At 33.1% G+C, this 18,012-nt stretch overlaps 1 protein-coding gene across 2 annotated transcripts in view; it reads right to left on the bottom strand.

Moving 5' to 3' along the window:
* Window positions 1–3,440: 3,440 nt before the first annotated feature.
* The window catches only part of DPP10_1 (Inactive dipeptidyl peptidase 10), a 50,174-nt gene continuing 35,602 nt past the window's right edge, over window positions 3,441–18,012 (bottom strand). The window contains exons 3-10 of one of the 2 annotated variants that reach the window (XM_051217934.1): window positions 13,085–13,279; window positions 12,312–12,369; window positions 11,083–11,185; window positions 10,920–11,046; window positions 9,248–9,306; window positions 7,602–7,671; window positions 5,316–5,389; window positions 3,441–4,403 (exon numbers count right to left, since the gene is read on the bottom strand). In XM_051217934.1, coding sequence (XP_051064370.1) covers window positions 11,036–11,046; window positions 11,083–11,185; window positions 12,312–12,369; window positions 13,085–13,279 — 367 coding nt within the window. In that variant the 3' untranslated portion in view covers window positions 3,441–4,403; window positions 5,316–5,389; window positions 7,602–7,671; window positions 9,248–9,306; window positions 10,920–11,035. The remainder of the gene's footprint in view (window positions 4,404–5,315; window positions 5,390–7,601; window positions 7,672–9,247; window positions 9,307–10,919; window positions 11,047–11,082; window positions 11,186–12,311; window positions 12,370–13,084; window positions 13,280–18,012) is intronic. The other variant, XM_051217933.1, reaches the window with a different exon arrangement.

Below are 18,012 nucleotides of genomic sequence, written 5' to 3'. Positions count from 1 at the left end.
CTGATATTTGCCTTTTTATTGGAAGCGAACACCATTATTTGAATTCGTCGAAATCCTGACTGACAAAAACATACTGGACGATTTAAAAACAGAAATATAACTTCAATAAATTTATGTTCTGACTATGTGAGAGTTACTGATAATCTCTAAGTCAAAAACCTAAATACCCATGATATCACTCTTATTAGAGAAAGGACTATATTTCAGTTAGCATAGAAAGTCACTTAGCGCTGTAGAAATTGTTCAGATTCTAGAATTATTAGTCGGACAACTGTCGGAAAAAGAGTTACATATATAAAGTTGAAAACACCCCACATTTTGAAAAAACAAAACTCTTTCCACATAGTATCTTTCAAGAAGGATTGAGATCTCTACATTCACTATAAAAAGACGTAAGAATTTGAATAGTTAATGCTGACGAAAGTAATACAACAACAGTCATGACTAAAATGGCTTATGATGAAAAAGCTTTTAGACACCTATTCACGAGACTGCATCATAAGATTGACCCACCAAATATTTAGACGGTTAAGAACAAAATTAGTGATAGGTAAACTTTTAAAGGAATTAAGCCATTCATCGGCGTCTTCATATGCTAATGTTAATCGTAAGTCATGCATCATATAACCCCATTACATTTTACTTGAAATTTATAAGCCTTATATTTCACTAAGGTTTATAGTGAGCTACAAAAACGCCCTTACTAATGCACTGTCCAAATATCTGGTCAGTATGTTATAGCCAAAACAACAAAACTTACATTAAAACTTCTGTAAATTCAAATCCAAAATATCGGAATCCTCTAATGAAGACAATGAAACAATGGTAAGTTATGGTGTTGTGAATTTGAACAATATTATTCCACTTGACGGCGGTCTAAGGCTTATTTATGAGCTGCTAAAGAATGATCACAAGTTAGAAAGACGTCCTTTAGAGATCATTCAAATTACGAAGTCCATGGAACTATGTTTGAACTCAAACTTACTCATTTTTAAAGGGATGTTATACAAACAAGCAAGCATAATTGGAATGAGATTCCGCTTGTCTTCAATTGAAGTCAACCTATTTCATATAATCGAGTCAAATATTTCCGCAAATGACGCCAGGCCACGAATTCTGTTTTGATGTTTGTGAAACTTTTGTTATCATCAAAAAGACGGTCTTAAAAAACATTTTCTAAATTTGTAAACGTATTCTTAGTTCATATTTACTGCAAGCAGAACGCCAATTTTTATTCAACTTTATGAATGAGCACATCCTAATCGATATTATCAACTTCAATTCAACACATTCATTCAGTGCAAAACTTTCTTTGGGTTTAAATTTATCCAGAAAACCCACCAAGATTATTATACCAAATGTGGATAAATAAAAGTAACAGAAGCACATGATCAATATACGATAATTGAACTATATTTCAGATTTGTTTTCGACTGAACTAAATACTTTTTGTTTTGCTCGTTTGTATTATTTGAAATTATGCTAATTTATTTCATTTGTTTATTTGCTTTCTGAAGAAGCTGAGTACATGTCGAAAAACGCTAGGAATTTAATTTTCTACTCATTAGAATATTACAAATCTATCATTAATCCTGTTATTAAATAAATACAATACAGATTTGAGAAATTAAAGGGAGTGAACAACGGAATCACTAATGCTAACAGTCAAACTTGAAATTTTCCTATTTTAAATATAAAATTTTTATTCAGAATGTTCATTTATTTATTATTTATTTATTTGAACACATAGATATTAGTACAAGGAAACACTAAATACATATGCGCCAGACAAATCTCATTTGATATGTGTGTAGGCTGTGATACTGCCTGGGTGCCCAGACCGAAGTATGTAGTTTTCTTAGAGGGCCACATACGGAGCCTCCGACCTAAAGGTTTGATCCACAAGGCAATGGAGCATCGTAAGAAGATGCAGACTCATGGTAGCCAGTGATCAACAATTGGTTCATACGTCATTTGTTCCTTCAGGATACTGGAGCCCATATACACCATTGGTTTGGAATCAGGGTTTTCCGACTCCCCTAGGTGGACCCTCCATGTCCACCAACCTGATTAAAGCTCCAGACATTTGCTTTCCGTCCTCTCAATTTCGTAGACAACACCCATACCACGAGAAGGCAATGATTAGGAATTCCCTAGCAGAGGCTATATACGCGTGGCCATGTGAGAGCATTTCGAGAGGGAGAGCGGACTCTCCCCACTCTCGGCCGTACCAGGGCATTTTGGGGCCAGAATGCTCATGTGAATGGTTAACTATTAGGTAGGATGATTGAAACAGAATCTTTATACAATTTAAAGGAAATTTCCCGCAGTTTATGCTAATGTCAACTGGATAAAATCAGAGTGTTGAATAATTCTATGTCATTTAAATATATGGCTCACTGGAAGTGAGCATACTTGATCACATACAAACGTTACCTGAGATGTTCAGACACTAAACCTGATTTATGATGATTGTTTATAGAACATTGATTCATAGCGAAATTTTCTTGATAAATGGTTCTATCAGGTAATAAAGTATGGTTAGAAATAAAAGCGTAACGTAATACAATGTTATCATTTGTACTAATGATTACCAAGTAATATTTTCACTGAATAATACTGATGTCTATATGGGCAAGTAGTTGTTATAATATTATCATCAAATCCTTGTCTCAAATCTCTTGTAGTGATAAAAAATGCGGTTGTTTTAAATGATATCAATAATCATATCATTTATAATGATATGAAAATTAAGATCAAATGACATCATGATTGCGGTTAGCAATAGCTTTATCAATGTTAGTGGTTGTTTGGCACGTGTTTATTTGTTCACAACTGTTTATTATTATTATTTTATCTACGCATGTCTATTTACTATAAATATATTAATATTTACGGAAACAATATCATTCAAGGTCATTCCTAACCAATCATTTTCAAACGAAAAATTATCGAAAGGGTTTTCGTGAATATTATAGTAATTTCAATAGTTGACATCATGAGTCTATTAAACACAGACCATCATAGAAAACCTAGAAGCACTGGACGGCTATTTCATCCTATAGTGGTACTCCTCAGCAGTGAACATCCATGATAACGACCGACGAGATTCTAACCCAAGACCCATCTGTGTCGCGTGCGAACGCTTAACCACTAGACCACTGGTCTGGGCGGCATCCAACGGTGTTATTGTCTAACTTCAACTAATCCACGACATTGAACGACACATCCACCATTGTCTTCAGTGAGTTACTATCTCACAACAGGCCCGGTTGGATCCCACTGGTCACTACTTCTCACTAGAACTCCAGGAAATACCTCTTAAAGCCAGTCACTAGTGAGCATATGTTGAATAATATCAGAAGGGGATTTGTGGATATTATAGTAATTTCAATAATTGAGATCATGAGTCAATTGAAGCTAGATCACGATAAAAAACCCGGAGGCACTGGTTAAGTGCTCGCGCGCGAGATTGATAGGTCCTGTGTTGGAGTCTCGCAAGGCGGAATCGTGGATGTGCACTGCTGAGGAGTCCCACAAGATGACAATACGGACATCCGGTGTTTCTAGGTTTTCCATGATGGTCTAGCTTCAAATGACTTGTGATCTCAACCATTGAAAAATTATTGATTAGAACAAGATGATTTTTTAAGAGAATGATAATCTTTTGAAAGGATGAGAGAAAATAAGCATGAAAATATTACTTTAAATCAGTATTCTAACAAGTAAGTAATGGGAATTAGTATAAACAATAGTATTGAGGAAACTCATAGTCAATAATAAAATGTGTAAAGAGTAGAAAATTAAAATACAAATCAAGTATAAACTATTATATATGCGTTATACGAAATAATAGAGTTAATTTATTAGTGTTCATTTTTTATTTCTCAAATAAATACTCCTTCTAGGTGAACTTTATTACATAACATTATTAGGTAAATAAAAACATTTGAATTTAACTAGTTGATTTGGAGAGTAATAAGAATATTCAAGAAAATGAAAATTACACAACTTTTAATGAATTAATATTTTATTTACATATTTCAGAATTGGCTTTCAGGATAATCATTGTAAATTGATTCTTGTTAGTACTAAGATACAAGATTTTCTATGTTAACACATGATTTACTTAATAATACAATAAAAAATAACAGTAAGCCATCTTATATTTAAACAACAAAATTTAGTTATCGTGTTTTGATGACTGTATATCTGTTTAACTGATTGTTCCATCATTTGTCCTTTTTTTCTTCTTTCTATTCTCAAAGATCTTTAACTGATAAATCCATTGAATACTTTACTGATGTTTTATTATAACAATCAAGTAGAAATATGGTCATTTTACGATATAAATTTTCAAGATTTCTACCTTTCGATAGAAAATGATCATCATCTGGATAAATCTAAGTAAAAATTAAAAAAACCATCATTGAATCAGATCAGTATTATAAAGAATTTGTTGGATGGAAACTATAAGAAAGATATTCAAATTAATTTAGTATCATATAGATTACGAATCTACAAGAATTAGGAAATCAGTCAGTACATCTGTTATAACTTGTGGCCTTGTGCCCTATAACGTAATGTTACCGTCAATTAAAGAACAGTGAACTGTCGACCGGACTAATGACGCTTAGCCCCGCCTGTTAAGTCCAGAACACCAATCTCAGCCTCTGCGATATGAATCATGTTTTTTAATATACTGGGTTTATATACAAACCAAAAAGACCACACCTTACCATAAAATAGAAAATAGCATTTGTACAAGATTTATCCAGTTGTGGCTTTGAATGTGAGAGATAGTAATTGATAAACTGGGTATAACTGAGGAATATCAAATCGTATAATAATTCATAGGTCAAAATAAAACTTATGATCAGAGGAACACGAATATGAATATTTTTGTAACTTATCAATTATACGATAAACGTATACGTATAGTATTTGTCCAGAAATAGATTCCGACAGTTGCCACCCATTATTCTCATCGTGATATAACAATATCCTATAACTCAAAAGTACTATTGAAATAGAAAATACTCTGTTTGATGCTTCCTCTCATCACATATATTTCATGAAGAAAAAAACACTTACAACATCTAGTGGGAGGGTAAATTTCATGATTTCAAACACTTTGTACACACTAGTCTCAAAATCAATAAGTATTTTCTTCCACCTAGTTTTTATCGTTTTCATTAGCGTTTTTTATTAGCTTTATATATTCTTATTTAACCTCTCAGTTACATTTAAATGATTTACTATACAAAAAATGAAAGCGAAAACGAATATGTTCAAAAACATAAAGGATTACTTACCATTAAATCAATATCTACCCCCGCATCTATCAACTCTTTGGTCAGTTTAGCAGTATTGATAAAATGGACATTGTCTATTAAAATCATACAAAACAGCGAAGAGAATATATATATATATATATATATATATATATATATATATATTTATAATGTTTGAGGAATATGAGTAAAAGCGACACCATACGCAACTCAAGTTTCTGAAAAATTTTTAATTACTTCGGAAATATGTTTAGAATTTTTTTAAAATTAAATATATACATTGATTATTCAATAGTAATTAATGCAGTTCTACATTTTACATCAGAGATTAACTTAGATTAGACAACGATTGAAGAACAGTAAGTATTGGATAGCTGTTTCGCCATAGTATGGTACCCCTTGCTTAGGAGCATCTATGACCGCGGATCATGTTAAAGACATTCAGGTCTCTTGGTGAACCCTTAATTTTCAGATCATTCAGTCGGAATCCGATAGTTTACATATTTACTTTCAGTCAGTTCGTAATATTATGCAACAATCTTTCGTCGTGAACTGTGAGTAACTATTTTGCATTAGACATAAATAAGTTACACTTGTCGTGAATTGGAAACGATAAAATGTAATGACCTCCAAAAACCCTTAACAATTAATTTATAGAGTATTTAAGTAGTTCTTTGTGACAAAAGAATTATATCAATCATGTTACAATCTTGTCATTAATTTAAATGATTCAACGTTAAACGCAACTTAACCTGATGTCCAATAGCTAGACGTACGGTAATTTGATACATGTCAGAGAGGTATTGTAGTGAACAAGAACATCAGTGGGGACAATCTAACGTATTTGATCCCCAATTACAGGATTGGTTAATAAAATATAACAATCATAAAGTAAATGCTTAATTTGCAAAATGTCCACCAATTGTCTCAAAATGACTCAGACTTCATTGTTCTTGCATTTTCATATAAATTACATTCTGTTTCCATTCTTTACTGTTCGATACCCTTGTTTCTGCTGCCAGATCTTCTGTTCACGACTAAAATCATTTACTACTTATATCAATATAAATAGCACACACCACAGTATATTTAAAATTGAGATTTGAACCCTAACCACTTACTAACATGATCAGAGGAGCTATTTGTATGCTGCTGACTGACTACTTATGGTGAAGGAATTGTGAAAATTCTTCTAAATAGTTCAGATGGTAAAGGTACTTTGTCAACCATAAACGTGTATTTGCTGGTAAGGGTTTGCATAATTACATTATTTTTATTCAGGACAGCATTTGTGCATTTTCTGTCAGCATATGATCTTCCTGAGCGCATGGCTCCATATTACTTTTAGATACACGATCTTATTAAATTTTGTAATGTAACGAGCAGTAGCGATTAAGATGTGCATTTTGATCTGTTTATAGCTTGACAGATAAGTTCGACAATATGTTGTTTTAGCTTAAATTTTTACATGCCTAATTCAAATTACAATATAATACCTTCAGGTGTAGTTGCTGTGTTCTCCCAGACTTTAGTGATATTGTATTCATGATCACCAGAGTGAGCAGTGCCGAAAATTAATTTTATGCTTTACACTTAATCCTACTATCAGATTTCAGGATAAATTTTCAAATGGAAATTTAAGCCTAGATCTATCACTTGAGCCTCTTTAAGAATGATCATATACAATCTTAGATATCAAAAACACGTAATGTCATTAAACCACACAACAACATTAGTATGGTCTGAAATGCTGATGACTGTTTGAACTCAACAGTAAAGTAAATAATACGTAGACGTTTAAAAAACTAGTAATGGATTTAATATTCAGAGAAGTTAAGCAGGTAAGTTTGAAATAATAAGTGTGTAAAATCAGGGTTCAATAAGATGTAGAAAATGCTAACGTGTGGTATGGAGAAACTTGGACTATGTAAAAATTTAGTAATAAAAGGCATATCCGTGCTTCTACTGTACCCCAATGCCATAATGCAAAAAATTGAAATGACAGTTAGACTATAAACTCTGTTTAAAATATCCTTCATCACAGATGGATAAGTGTATTAAAGTTAGCAAAATTTAACTTTGTAAATACTTTTTACATTTTTATAGCTACGTAACAACTGTAGAAAATCAATTTTTGTTTAGCATGACACTTAGCTTCCAATCACATACATAAGAGTTCACACCTACTATCATTCTTGTTGTTATATGCTATTTGTAACAAATGTACTATCACATAGAAGTGTATATTAAATGAGCAAAACATGGAATAACAAATTTATAATGGAATACACATTTAGAAATGCTTACCATCAGCAGTTCCGTGAACTAATAAAAATCCTTTGGACGCCATGTTCTTAGGATTTCTAATAACTGTACGCTGAAAGATTGAAAATTGAAAAACTATGCTTGCATGAAAAAATGTACTGAAGGAAATAACCAGTGAAACACATGAGGTATATTAAATTAAATCTTATCTAATTTGAAATCCGATTTAGTTTATCAGTTCGTTTGTAATTCGAATGCAGTTGTACCCAAACTTTGTTTAAGTATTGGGAGATAATCAAACAATGTTTCTGATGCCAATAAAATGCTTGGCAAAAACTCTTTGGTTCTGTGAAGTACCTGATTAGAAAAAGATAATTCCTGAAGACAGGAGTGCTGTGTACATTATGGGTGTCCGTCGGTCGATATTTTTTAGGAATGTTGGATGCAGTAGAATAAATAAGTACATAATTTGAATATATAGTGTAATTATTGGTGTTTGTCATTGTATACATAGCTACGCGGTCACGTAGTTTCGAAGCAGTTACTATTCCAACTAATATCATCTACGTTTGATGAGTGAAGTAACTTTCGGAGCTTTCACCGCAATTAAAATACTTACGGTGTACTAAAATTTGGTAGACTTGACAGCTTTCATTGTGAAGTATTAGTTTGAAATACAGGAGATCTTCTGGTATAAATAGACCCGAAAAGCCGGTGGTCACAATTTGTGTACTTTAGCAAAACAACGTAGACTTTTGAACAACGAGATTTAAGCGTCTGTTAATGTTTTATTTAAGTTAACTATTATCCGAATAGCAGATGATGGAACATATCAACTAGTTAATTGACTAAAGGATGAAGACCATAAATTGGTCAATTTCTGTCATTTAACCTATATGCTGAATATTACAGTACAAATCAGTACCAATTTTCCGATCAATTACCACCAGTATTGACTGCATTCTGTTCATATATCAAATCTAAGTAGAGCATCATTTCCCACTCACTTATTGCTTAAAGAAATGATTAGTTAAAATTGAATTATATCAAGATCAGTGTGCCTGACAGAGATATGGACAGCAAAATACAAACAGTACTACGGCTGAAAAACAAATCACAGGGACTGCTATATTAAATGTTTAAACTGCATTTTAGGTACCTCTCTATACAAAATCAGTCAGAATAATACTTATTCTGTTATTAGATTCATTTAAATTATAATTGTTTTGTTATTCTAGCTCAAGGAAACATGAATTTCATTGAAATAGCAAATAAGTCCTTCTGATAACTCACAGTAAACAGAGTACCTAGTCAGCTTAGTCCATAACAACGATGAGGTTAGCTGGCAGATTTTATTTATTATTTTTGAGTTGATAGTCAGCATCAGCCATTGTCACTATGCTGTCTTCATAGACCTTCCTCATCTACAAACCTCATATCCAATAACTACGGATAACTGACTATAGTGACGGGAATGAAATATTCAGTACCGTGCTTAAATACTGTATGCCATAAGTAATACTATACTGAAGAGTTTCCGATCATTATGTGAAATCTTGATATGATGTATCTTTTTTATTCATACTAACGAATAATTGACACAATATCTCATGGAAAATAAATAAATATACATTATTCAATTTAAATCGGCAATGTATTTATTAAACTTTAAAAGTCAAGTGACTTACAGAATATGCATCTGGGTCATCAATAAATCTTCCTAAATATCGTTCGGTATATGCAGTAGCTAAACGAATAAACAACACAAGTATAAATGGATATTAAGAAAAAAACCGACGAACATCAACTATATAAATTGACATATGTTACGATAATTATCATTAACATAAGCGCTTGCATTTTAAAAGTACTTTTATGAATACTGTAAATATACATTGTAATACTTAAGATTAATCTTGAAAAACGTTAATGTGTATTTTCGTTTATTGAAACCTGAAAATATTCAGTTAGTCGCAACGTAGAACATAATGCGTATCTACACCGGTTTTCAGTTATCATACCATATTAGCACAGCGATATAAAACCGCTATGGCAAATCCCAGAATATTAGAGGTAGTAACAGTATGAGTAGTGATTAAAAAATTGGCACTGAAGATACGGTTCAGGAATAGATAAATTAGTGAAATATCAAAAAATTATGGGGAATTCAGAAGCTCATTATTTGCGGAAAATCGAGAATGTATATGCCTGGGATATTCCAAACGGTTTTGATCTATGCCATTCAAATTCGCTAACAGTTGATTACGAAAATCACGTAGACCCCAACCAATTGATAGTTAACACTTGTTAACATGTCTCTATACGATTTTTGATGACTTCACGGACTGACTCCATATTTTGGTTTGGTCGCTTCTACCTTTCTTTCAACCTACTCCTACGTCAGACAACGTCGCCCACCGAGGTAGGTGATGGTTAGGCATACGTAACACATACACCAACCACCTCAGTTGATGAAGATTTACTACTATATTGATCAATTTCCCATTTTTATCTGGTACTCTATTCCTGATCCGGGCATTGCTTACTCGGTGGTCCAAAAATACACGAGCAACGCTTCGAATACTAGTAGCGTACGAATATCTTTTGTTCTTAATGGCCATATTTTACTCCCATAAAGTATAATTGAGCAAACTGATTCACAGTAAACAGGTCATTTGGTTGGCAGACGGACATCTCATCAGTGCCACAAGTAATGGAAGTTGGTAATAGTCGATCAAGCTTTCTGAATCCTTGTCAAGCTTTCGCCAGACACCAGATCATTGGCACTGATAAGACGCCTAAGATAAGCAAGACGGTTTATACTCTCAACTACTAAATTCTCTATCATTGAGTCAGACTCCGACTCAGGTCAATGGTGAAACAACAGTTCGCGTTTGAAGCCAGAGAATCACATCCCAAACATACGTGGCTTGTTGCTAAAGGCGGTCAGAAAACTGCACTTTTCGGAACTATATTCTAAGTCATCAGATGAATCAAACCACGAGAAGTTGGAGACAGAACCGTTATCTTTAAAAGGGTTTCTATGACAATGTCAAACAAAAATGTGGAAAGCGGATAAGCCTGACTAACATCATTTAACGTAGTCGATTCCAACGACAATTAGTCATAAGTTCTGAATTGACCAGCAGAGTATAACGTAACCAATATCTCATTCGCTTTCGAAATAATTTTCGGTTACATTTGTTCAGTCAATCGATTAACAATTATTGTTCAAATTACTATAAGAAATGCTTACAGTTCTGAGGGAAATGAGAAGGGTTCATTAAAAAATGCCTTATGACTTTTGGCAACAAAAATAAATACATGTTCAATAAAATCAAACATTTAATACGGAATTACCACGAATATCTAGATATGTTTCAGAAAACAACTATTCTAACTTTCTATGAAGTTTGTTTGCGTGTTCAATTCAGTCACCGGTACAACCGGTTAAGTAAATGATGTTGGACCTGTTATTAAGTGAAAACTAAATGAATTACGTAATATCATTTTTCATACTTACAGTAATATCTAAAATCACTGACTGGAGCGACAGAAATTCCACACCGAATCCACTGATTTTCAGGTCTGGTAAGCAAATGACTAACTGTGAATCCACCATAAGACTTTAATTTTAACAGAATGAAATAAAATTCATTAAAAAAAACAAATATTTACAGTGGAAATCTTTATTAATTATTATCACTGAACTAGAAATATGAATGCTATATATTGTACACAGATCGTTTACCAAGTTATACTTAATTGACATTTAACGTCTGCATGAGATGCACTTTTCTAGCAACCTGATACATATCTAATGTACCATCACTTTTAAATGTTGTATATTAATCTCGGTTAATAATATACTAACTGAAATTTTAATAGTATCTATCTACACAAATATTTCCAAAAAACTTGCCTCAGTGACCAGTATAATTTTCAAAAACTCTAAACTCTTTGGATAGTGCAATAAGAATATGATCTCCAAATTAGGGTGTTTGAATATGCACCGAAATGGTTGCAAAAACAAAGAAAATTAAATGGCCCAATAAGAGTAGGTGATAAACATCTATCATTCTCTACTGCCAAAAATATAGTTGAAACAGATCATAAGAATGATCTTAACTCGGTTTTTATGATGTTGCACAAAAGTGTTAAAGGGCGTATACTGAGGCTTATTGGAGCTTTAGCCATACGAAAATTCAAACCCACTTTATGCATTCAAAAACATTTTGTTCTCACCTTAAACCTACCCTGGTAATAAAAGTTAATTAAACTATAAGCTGTGTTTCGCATTTTTATTTCATGAGTGTCAGGAATAATATCTCATATTTTTAATTTATTAGTGACTTCATGAAGATATAATGAAATCAATATTATCTAAGTTGTTGAACATCTTCCAGTTTTAATTCGTTTTCTTATCACGTTATCTAAAAATTCAGCTCGTCTAAATAATACCAATATCCGAACATGACTGACGAATTGTGATTCCACTACAGTATGTATCCGTGCTCTGTATGTCTATCCGTTACAGTTATATTTATAAACGTCAAATGCTTCATATTAATACTGTAATTTATGTTTCCTTAAGCCGTAAAGGATACATTATGATGAGTTCCGTCATTTAGAGAACGACTGATATTCAAATCCATTGAACAGTTTATTCATTGACTTTTACAACCGTATTAAAACTATACAGCTCACTCCATAAAAAAAACCTTAAAGCATAAAATGCATCAAATCACTTACCCAACCGTAAGCACCAACTTGACTTTCGTTTATGTAATGGAAACGTCGAATTAAAGCTCTGAATTATAACGAGGATGTATAAAACATTGAGGTATGAGCACATTTTTTGTAGTTATTAGTTTTAAAAATAAATATTCATTTCAGTCCGAGCTAGCATACAAAGGAAATTGTGTGCAGTTTATAAGTCCCTATAGATGAGTGAAATAAACTGTATCATATGCTTTTATTTTGTAGCTACTAATGACCACATCAGAATACATTAAATCAGTCAATTTATTAAGTGTTTTGCCCCAACCATTTAACTCTATCTCCAAATATTCTCACTAGTTTCTAGTAAATTCGATGTGAAAATATACAATTAATATATTCAGGTTAATATCGCAAATTATGGTGTACAAGCATTAAATAAAACATTCTGTAATTATATTAAAGTTAACAAACTTTTTGACTTTTCTTTAACGGTACAAAATCTCATACATTAATTTTTAATGTCTGGTAAATGTTTGTGATTAAAACGAAATGCTGAAATATTTGAAGGGACTTGTTGAAATACTTTGTTTATTTTGATATCGTGAGACAGTATGATGATCTGTCACTTCATAGGTAACACCGAATGTCCCGTTTTAGCGTTTGTTATGTCAAATTATCAAGTGAATACGCATTGTGATAAATAAGAAAATGCCAGTTTGATGACTTACATTTGTCAATTGTACTCATGTCAGTATTTATTAAGAACAATAATCATGAATTTCACTATATTATATCAATCTTACTTGACACTATCCAGCTGGTCCTCAATTTCAATCACACCTAGATTTTTATAGATTGACTGCTCATAAAATCTTCCTCGACCACCTGTACCTCGGCCATCAACTTGAGCGACAATAACTTTCGCAGTTGCTGATATGTATGTTAACCAGTCAATTGTAAAAGCTGAGGTTACGACTTGAAGTGTTGGTCCACCATAACTGTTTATTTTTATTTACAAGGAAATGAAAAGGTAAATGATTTGATTAGGATTTTCTGAATATGAAAATCTATATTTACGTGAGTTTAAAAGTATGGAAGTCAGGGAATTATTTAAGGATAAGAAATAAACCCATCTGTTTCGGTCTATTTTTTTATATTGAGCAGCTGGCTTAAACATTATAAAGCATGCTGCATGATTTGCCAATCACATATAAATAGAAGCTATTTGCGTACATGAATATATTTGTAGATTATTCTCTAACCAAGACTAAGAAGTTCAAACTTTCGGTAATGTTTGAGTACACGACCCCATCTCGCGGGATTCGAACCCAGGACTTACCAGTCTCGCGCCAGGAGCTTAACCAACTGGACCACTGAGCCGGCATCCAACCGTTTTTTCCATGGTGGTCTAGCCTCGATATTCATAAGCCCCACGGCAATTTTTTTTAAAAAAACCCCACCCACCCTTTCTAAAAATGTTTTTTCAACCCAAAATTGCAATATTTTTCATCCCGTTTCGTCCAATGAAATGGCTAGTTTTAAAGTTCGTTTTAATTTGTTAGTTATGTTTTGTCGGATTGTTATAAAACATCAGTACTTGTCGACGAAGTACATTTTAATTATAATTATGGAGGAGAGTAACGTGCCTAGTACAAGAGCTGTTGTTTCTCACGTAACAGAAATGGGGGAAGTCTTTTTGACAACTTTGTTTCTCGTTGCGTTCCCATCGGTTGAAGCGTTGAAGTCCGCTATCACAAATTATGAAAGATCAACTTACTGTCATTATGTAGTTCGAGATTCGCATTTGTGCAGAAATGAAAACTCGTACATTAAATTTGTGTGCTGGAGACATGGCCGTATAACATCTAGCGGTTCGTCACAGCGGATCAGACGGAGGAGGTAATTCTATTAATGTTATTAACATTTTTTGTCATGAAGGGCTTCCATGAACACTCAGTGTCCGGCCTTCATGTATTGTAAGATTATCGACGGCTACTGGATTGTTGTACGTGGGAATGTGCATCACAATCACGAGTGCAATGCCCTGAGGTACCAAGGTAATTCATGGGTGCGCAGGTTAACAGAGGCCCAGTTTGAAAATGTGCGACCGCTGCTAATATCTGGTACTGCTTCATTCCACATTAAGAATTATGCTTATCATTCTTATGGGAAACTACTGAATGATCAAGATATCTATAATATGCGGTACAAAGTGTTCTCACACGCGAACCTTCCTGGTAAGCAATTTGCCAATTTATAATGTACACTATAGGTGATTAGGGGAAATTGAAAGCTCACATAACATCCTTGGGTGGGCTTTGAGAATACGAATTAGACGATAATAACTGTCTATCGTATTTTTTCTTCACGACTGGTGATCAAAGGATTTTGGCAGATCGTTTCTCTGATGTTATTGGTTTGGACGGGACATACAAGACGAATAACGAGAACAGGTCGTCGCCCTTGATATGAATTTTATGGCAATACCCGTTTGTATTGCATTTATAAGTCGCGAAACATCGACGTTTATTTCTCGATTCCTATTGTTTTTCCAACGGTCAAGTACTGAAGCGACACCTGCGCAATCCTATTACGGAGTTTGTAATGTCTGTTGACTTATTCACGGCTGTGGACGCAACAGGCACTTACAATGTACACCGCGATTCCATGCGCTGCTCCTGTTCATTTTCCATTGAAAACGGTTTGCCATGTCGGCACATATTGGCTTACTGTTCACACAGTATTACTGATGTGAACGTACAGTCAATTTGTGATAGGTGGTTACACTCTGATACTTATCTGACTCATTGCAGTTGAGAATTATTTCCCAATGCAATTGAGCGAGCCGAGCATGAAGAATGCAGTGATTGCATTAGTCAGGCGAATGTCTGAGGAACAATGCAGTTCACTTTATAACCATGCTTATCAAGAACTTCACGGTAGACTACCACCAACGCCGTTGAACTGACAGGCAGAACCGCAGTTGTACATTGAAACAAGAACCTCGACTCACGTTGCAATGTTTCATAGGTTTTGTGCTTACGACCCGTCACCAAACATACGAACAGTGAACTGTCCGATGTGTGGCGCTATTAATAAATCATAGTTACGCCGTCCGACCGCGAGAACAATTAAAGGCTCTTTTCAGGGCCACCCACAATTTGATTTAAATTAATTTTCCCCAATATTTCTTTTCCTATGGCAAAGATCAAGTGAATCAGCACTTTTTAATGTGAAATGCATTTACATATCCCTTCGAGATGAATAATCGGAAAGCGATTATTGCTCATGTATTCGTAAATATGTTTCTAACGTTTATTAGATATAAAGGTTGAGAAAAATTAGACAAGATTTTGTTATCTAATGAACTCTAATGTAATAATTAGTAACACATCTCTAAACTATATAATAATAGTACATATTCATAGGAATATTTTAAAATAGTGTAAATTGTTATTTTGTCGTTAGGTCAATAAATTTATGATGACATTTATTAGTGAATATAATAAGATGATTGCAAGGATGAATGTGATTAAAGCTCATAGAGAAGTAAACAAAATTGAGAAAATTATCTTATTTATGAATAAAATACTGACATTATAAAACAAGTTGAAACAATCATCATCGAAATGGTTAATGCGATTAAAGGTCATATAGTTAGTGTAAAAATGAATAAGAATATTAGCCGTTTCATGAATACACAACTAAGAATTTTATATTCATGTTTTATATTAAAAGTACCTGAAACCAGAACTATGCGTATTCATTTGCACACCTATATAACTATTAATTTCTGCGACAATCACATTGTAGCACTTAAAAATTCCCATAGATTATGCGAAAATGATAAACAATTGAGCGAACAATAGTTTTCAATAACTTCATCTTCAGGCTCGACAGCTACAAATCCATAATTTCAATATTTTACCAAGGCCAAAAATAAGGCATGGAATTAATGAGTCTGACAATGTTTTGTGTTAACAATGGTGAACGTTTGCATCTGTTGATATATATATATATATATATATATATATATATATATATACTTGCAATTTGCGATATTTACAAATTAGAAAGGTCATTCATTAAAGGTCGGGATGAACACTTTACTACACAATAAGTACAATAGCATTCGAGCTCAATTGAAAATGCCAATAATTTTGCGTCACTAAAATCCATAGTAGGAGAATGGAATTTTGTCAATGGATATAATAATAATAAAAATAAGATTGTTCTGTGAATGTAATATGTTATAAGGAGGGTGTTATCAAGGTTATTACGATCAAGGAATTGGGAATGAAGGATGTGAAGATTAAGATATAGATAAGGAAAAATAATTATCATAAGGAAAACAAATAATAATAACATTTTAAATGTTCATTGATGCAGTCGACCTTATTCCTATTTATACGTTTAGTGTCGATAGATATTTGTTGAGTCAGACGGCGTAGGCTAGTTCATTTACACTTCATGAAATTAATATTTCAAATGCTTGTCAAAAATGGTTACATTCATAATGTCTAGATACTTCAGGTTTCATATTACGGTTAACAATATTCACACATAACTGATTAAACACACTAGTTTTTATTACGACCAAAAAATTAATTTTAAAATACAGAACTACAAATAATTTACAAGTGAAAACAATAAACCGTTTCAATATATACCGTCAAAGTCGTTTCATTAACCCATGGTTTACGGTTCCTTCGCCGTATTTATACATGTCGTAATGAATAAATTATCATGATGATTTATTGATATGTTGATTTCTTTTTCCCATTAACAGACCATGTGTTACTAAAAAACTTATGCACACACTTTGGTGATAATTTCATTATTATTTCGGTATTCAACATTTGACTACCGACTAATTCAGTAATAACTTTTATGAAATATTCAAACCGTTTTTCAGTTCCGTTTTCCCAAAACTTGCTTTTTATGTGATGCATATCAGTATTCGTGGCAAGATAACTAACGTGGGCGTAGTGTCAACCCAGTTGACTTGTCTTCTCTCTCTCGCGCGCTTGTCAGCCAATCAGATGATAGGATAGTTTTCTTTTCTCTACCCCAAGTAGTTGGTGTTACTTCGAACTCACGCATACTAGCCTCAAGGTTAAGCCAGTCAGCCTATTGCGTCAAGGTCTTAATCTAGATTAGACAACTTATCCTGCACAAAAGTGGGTACGCAGATCAAGGACGTAACAAAAACATAAATGACCTTCCGGTAAAATAATTTCCCATATAAAATAAGCTTTCTAATTTTTGTCAAGTATATTGTAATTCTTGCTAATTTAAACACACCTTAAAGAGCATCATGATTCGATTCAAGTAGTTTTCTCTCCAGTTCAGATTTTGAGCTATGCAACCACTTTACTTCCTGTTTCGAGTCGAAATTAAAGGTTGACTGTGGTGATTAATGATGAGCTGAAAATCTCCATTCAGTCACATATTTACAATTTGACCTTAACTTATTAACTACTGGAAACCAGAGATTGAACTGGTTAACTGTCTTATTATGGTAAGGAACTCATCATTAGTGTTCATCCCCTAAGTCGCCAAGGGTCGAGGTGGGAACCTACAGGCTTTGGGGTATTTGGACTATTGAGATGGTATTAAACAGTTCATAGACCTTGCTTGTCATAATGGTGAACTATCATCTATACCCATCAATGTTTGGCTTACAAAAAACATTGCTTAATTTAATCTAGAAAAACAACTCTTATTTACA

This window comes from Schistosoma haematobium, chromosome 7 (genome assembly GCF_000699445.3).
Source record: "Schistosoma haematobium chromosome 7, whole genome shotgun sequence".
Classification (NCBI taxonomy): Eukaryota; Metazoa; Platyhelminthes; class Trematoda; order Strigeidida; family Schistosomatidae; genus Schistosoma; species Schistosoma haematobium.
This window is presented reverse-complemented; position numbering and strand designations above follow the sequence as displayed.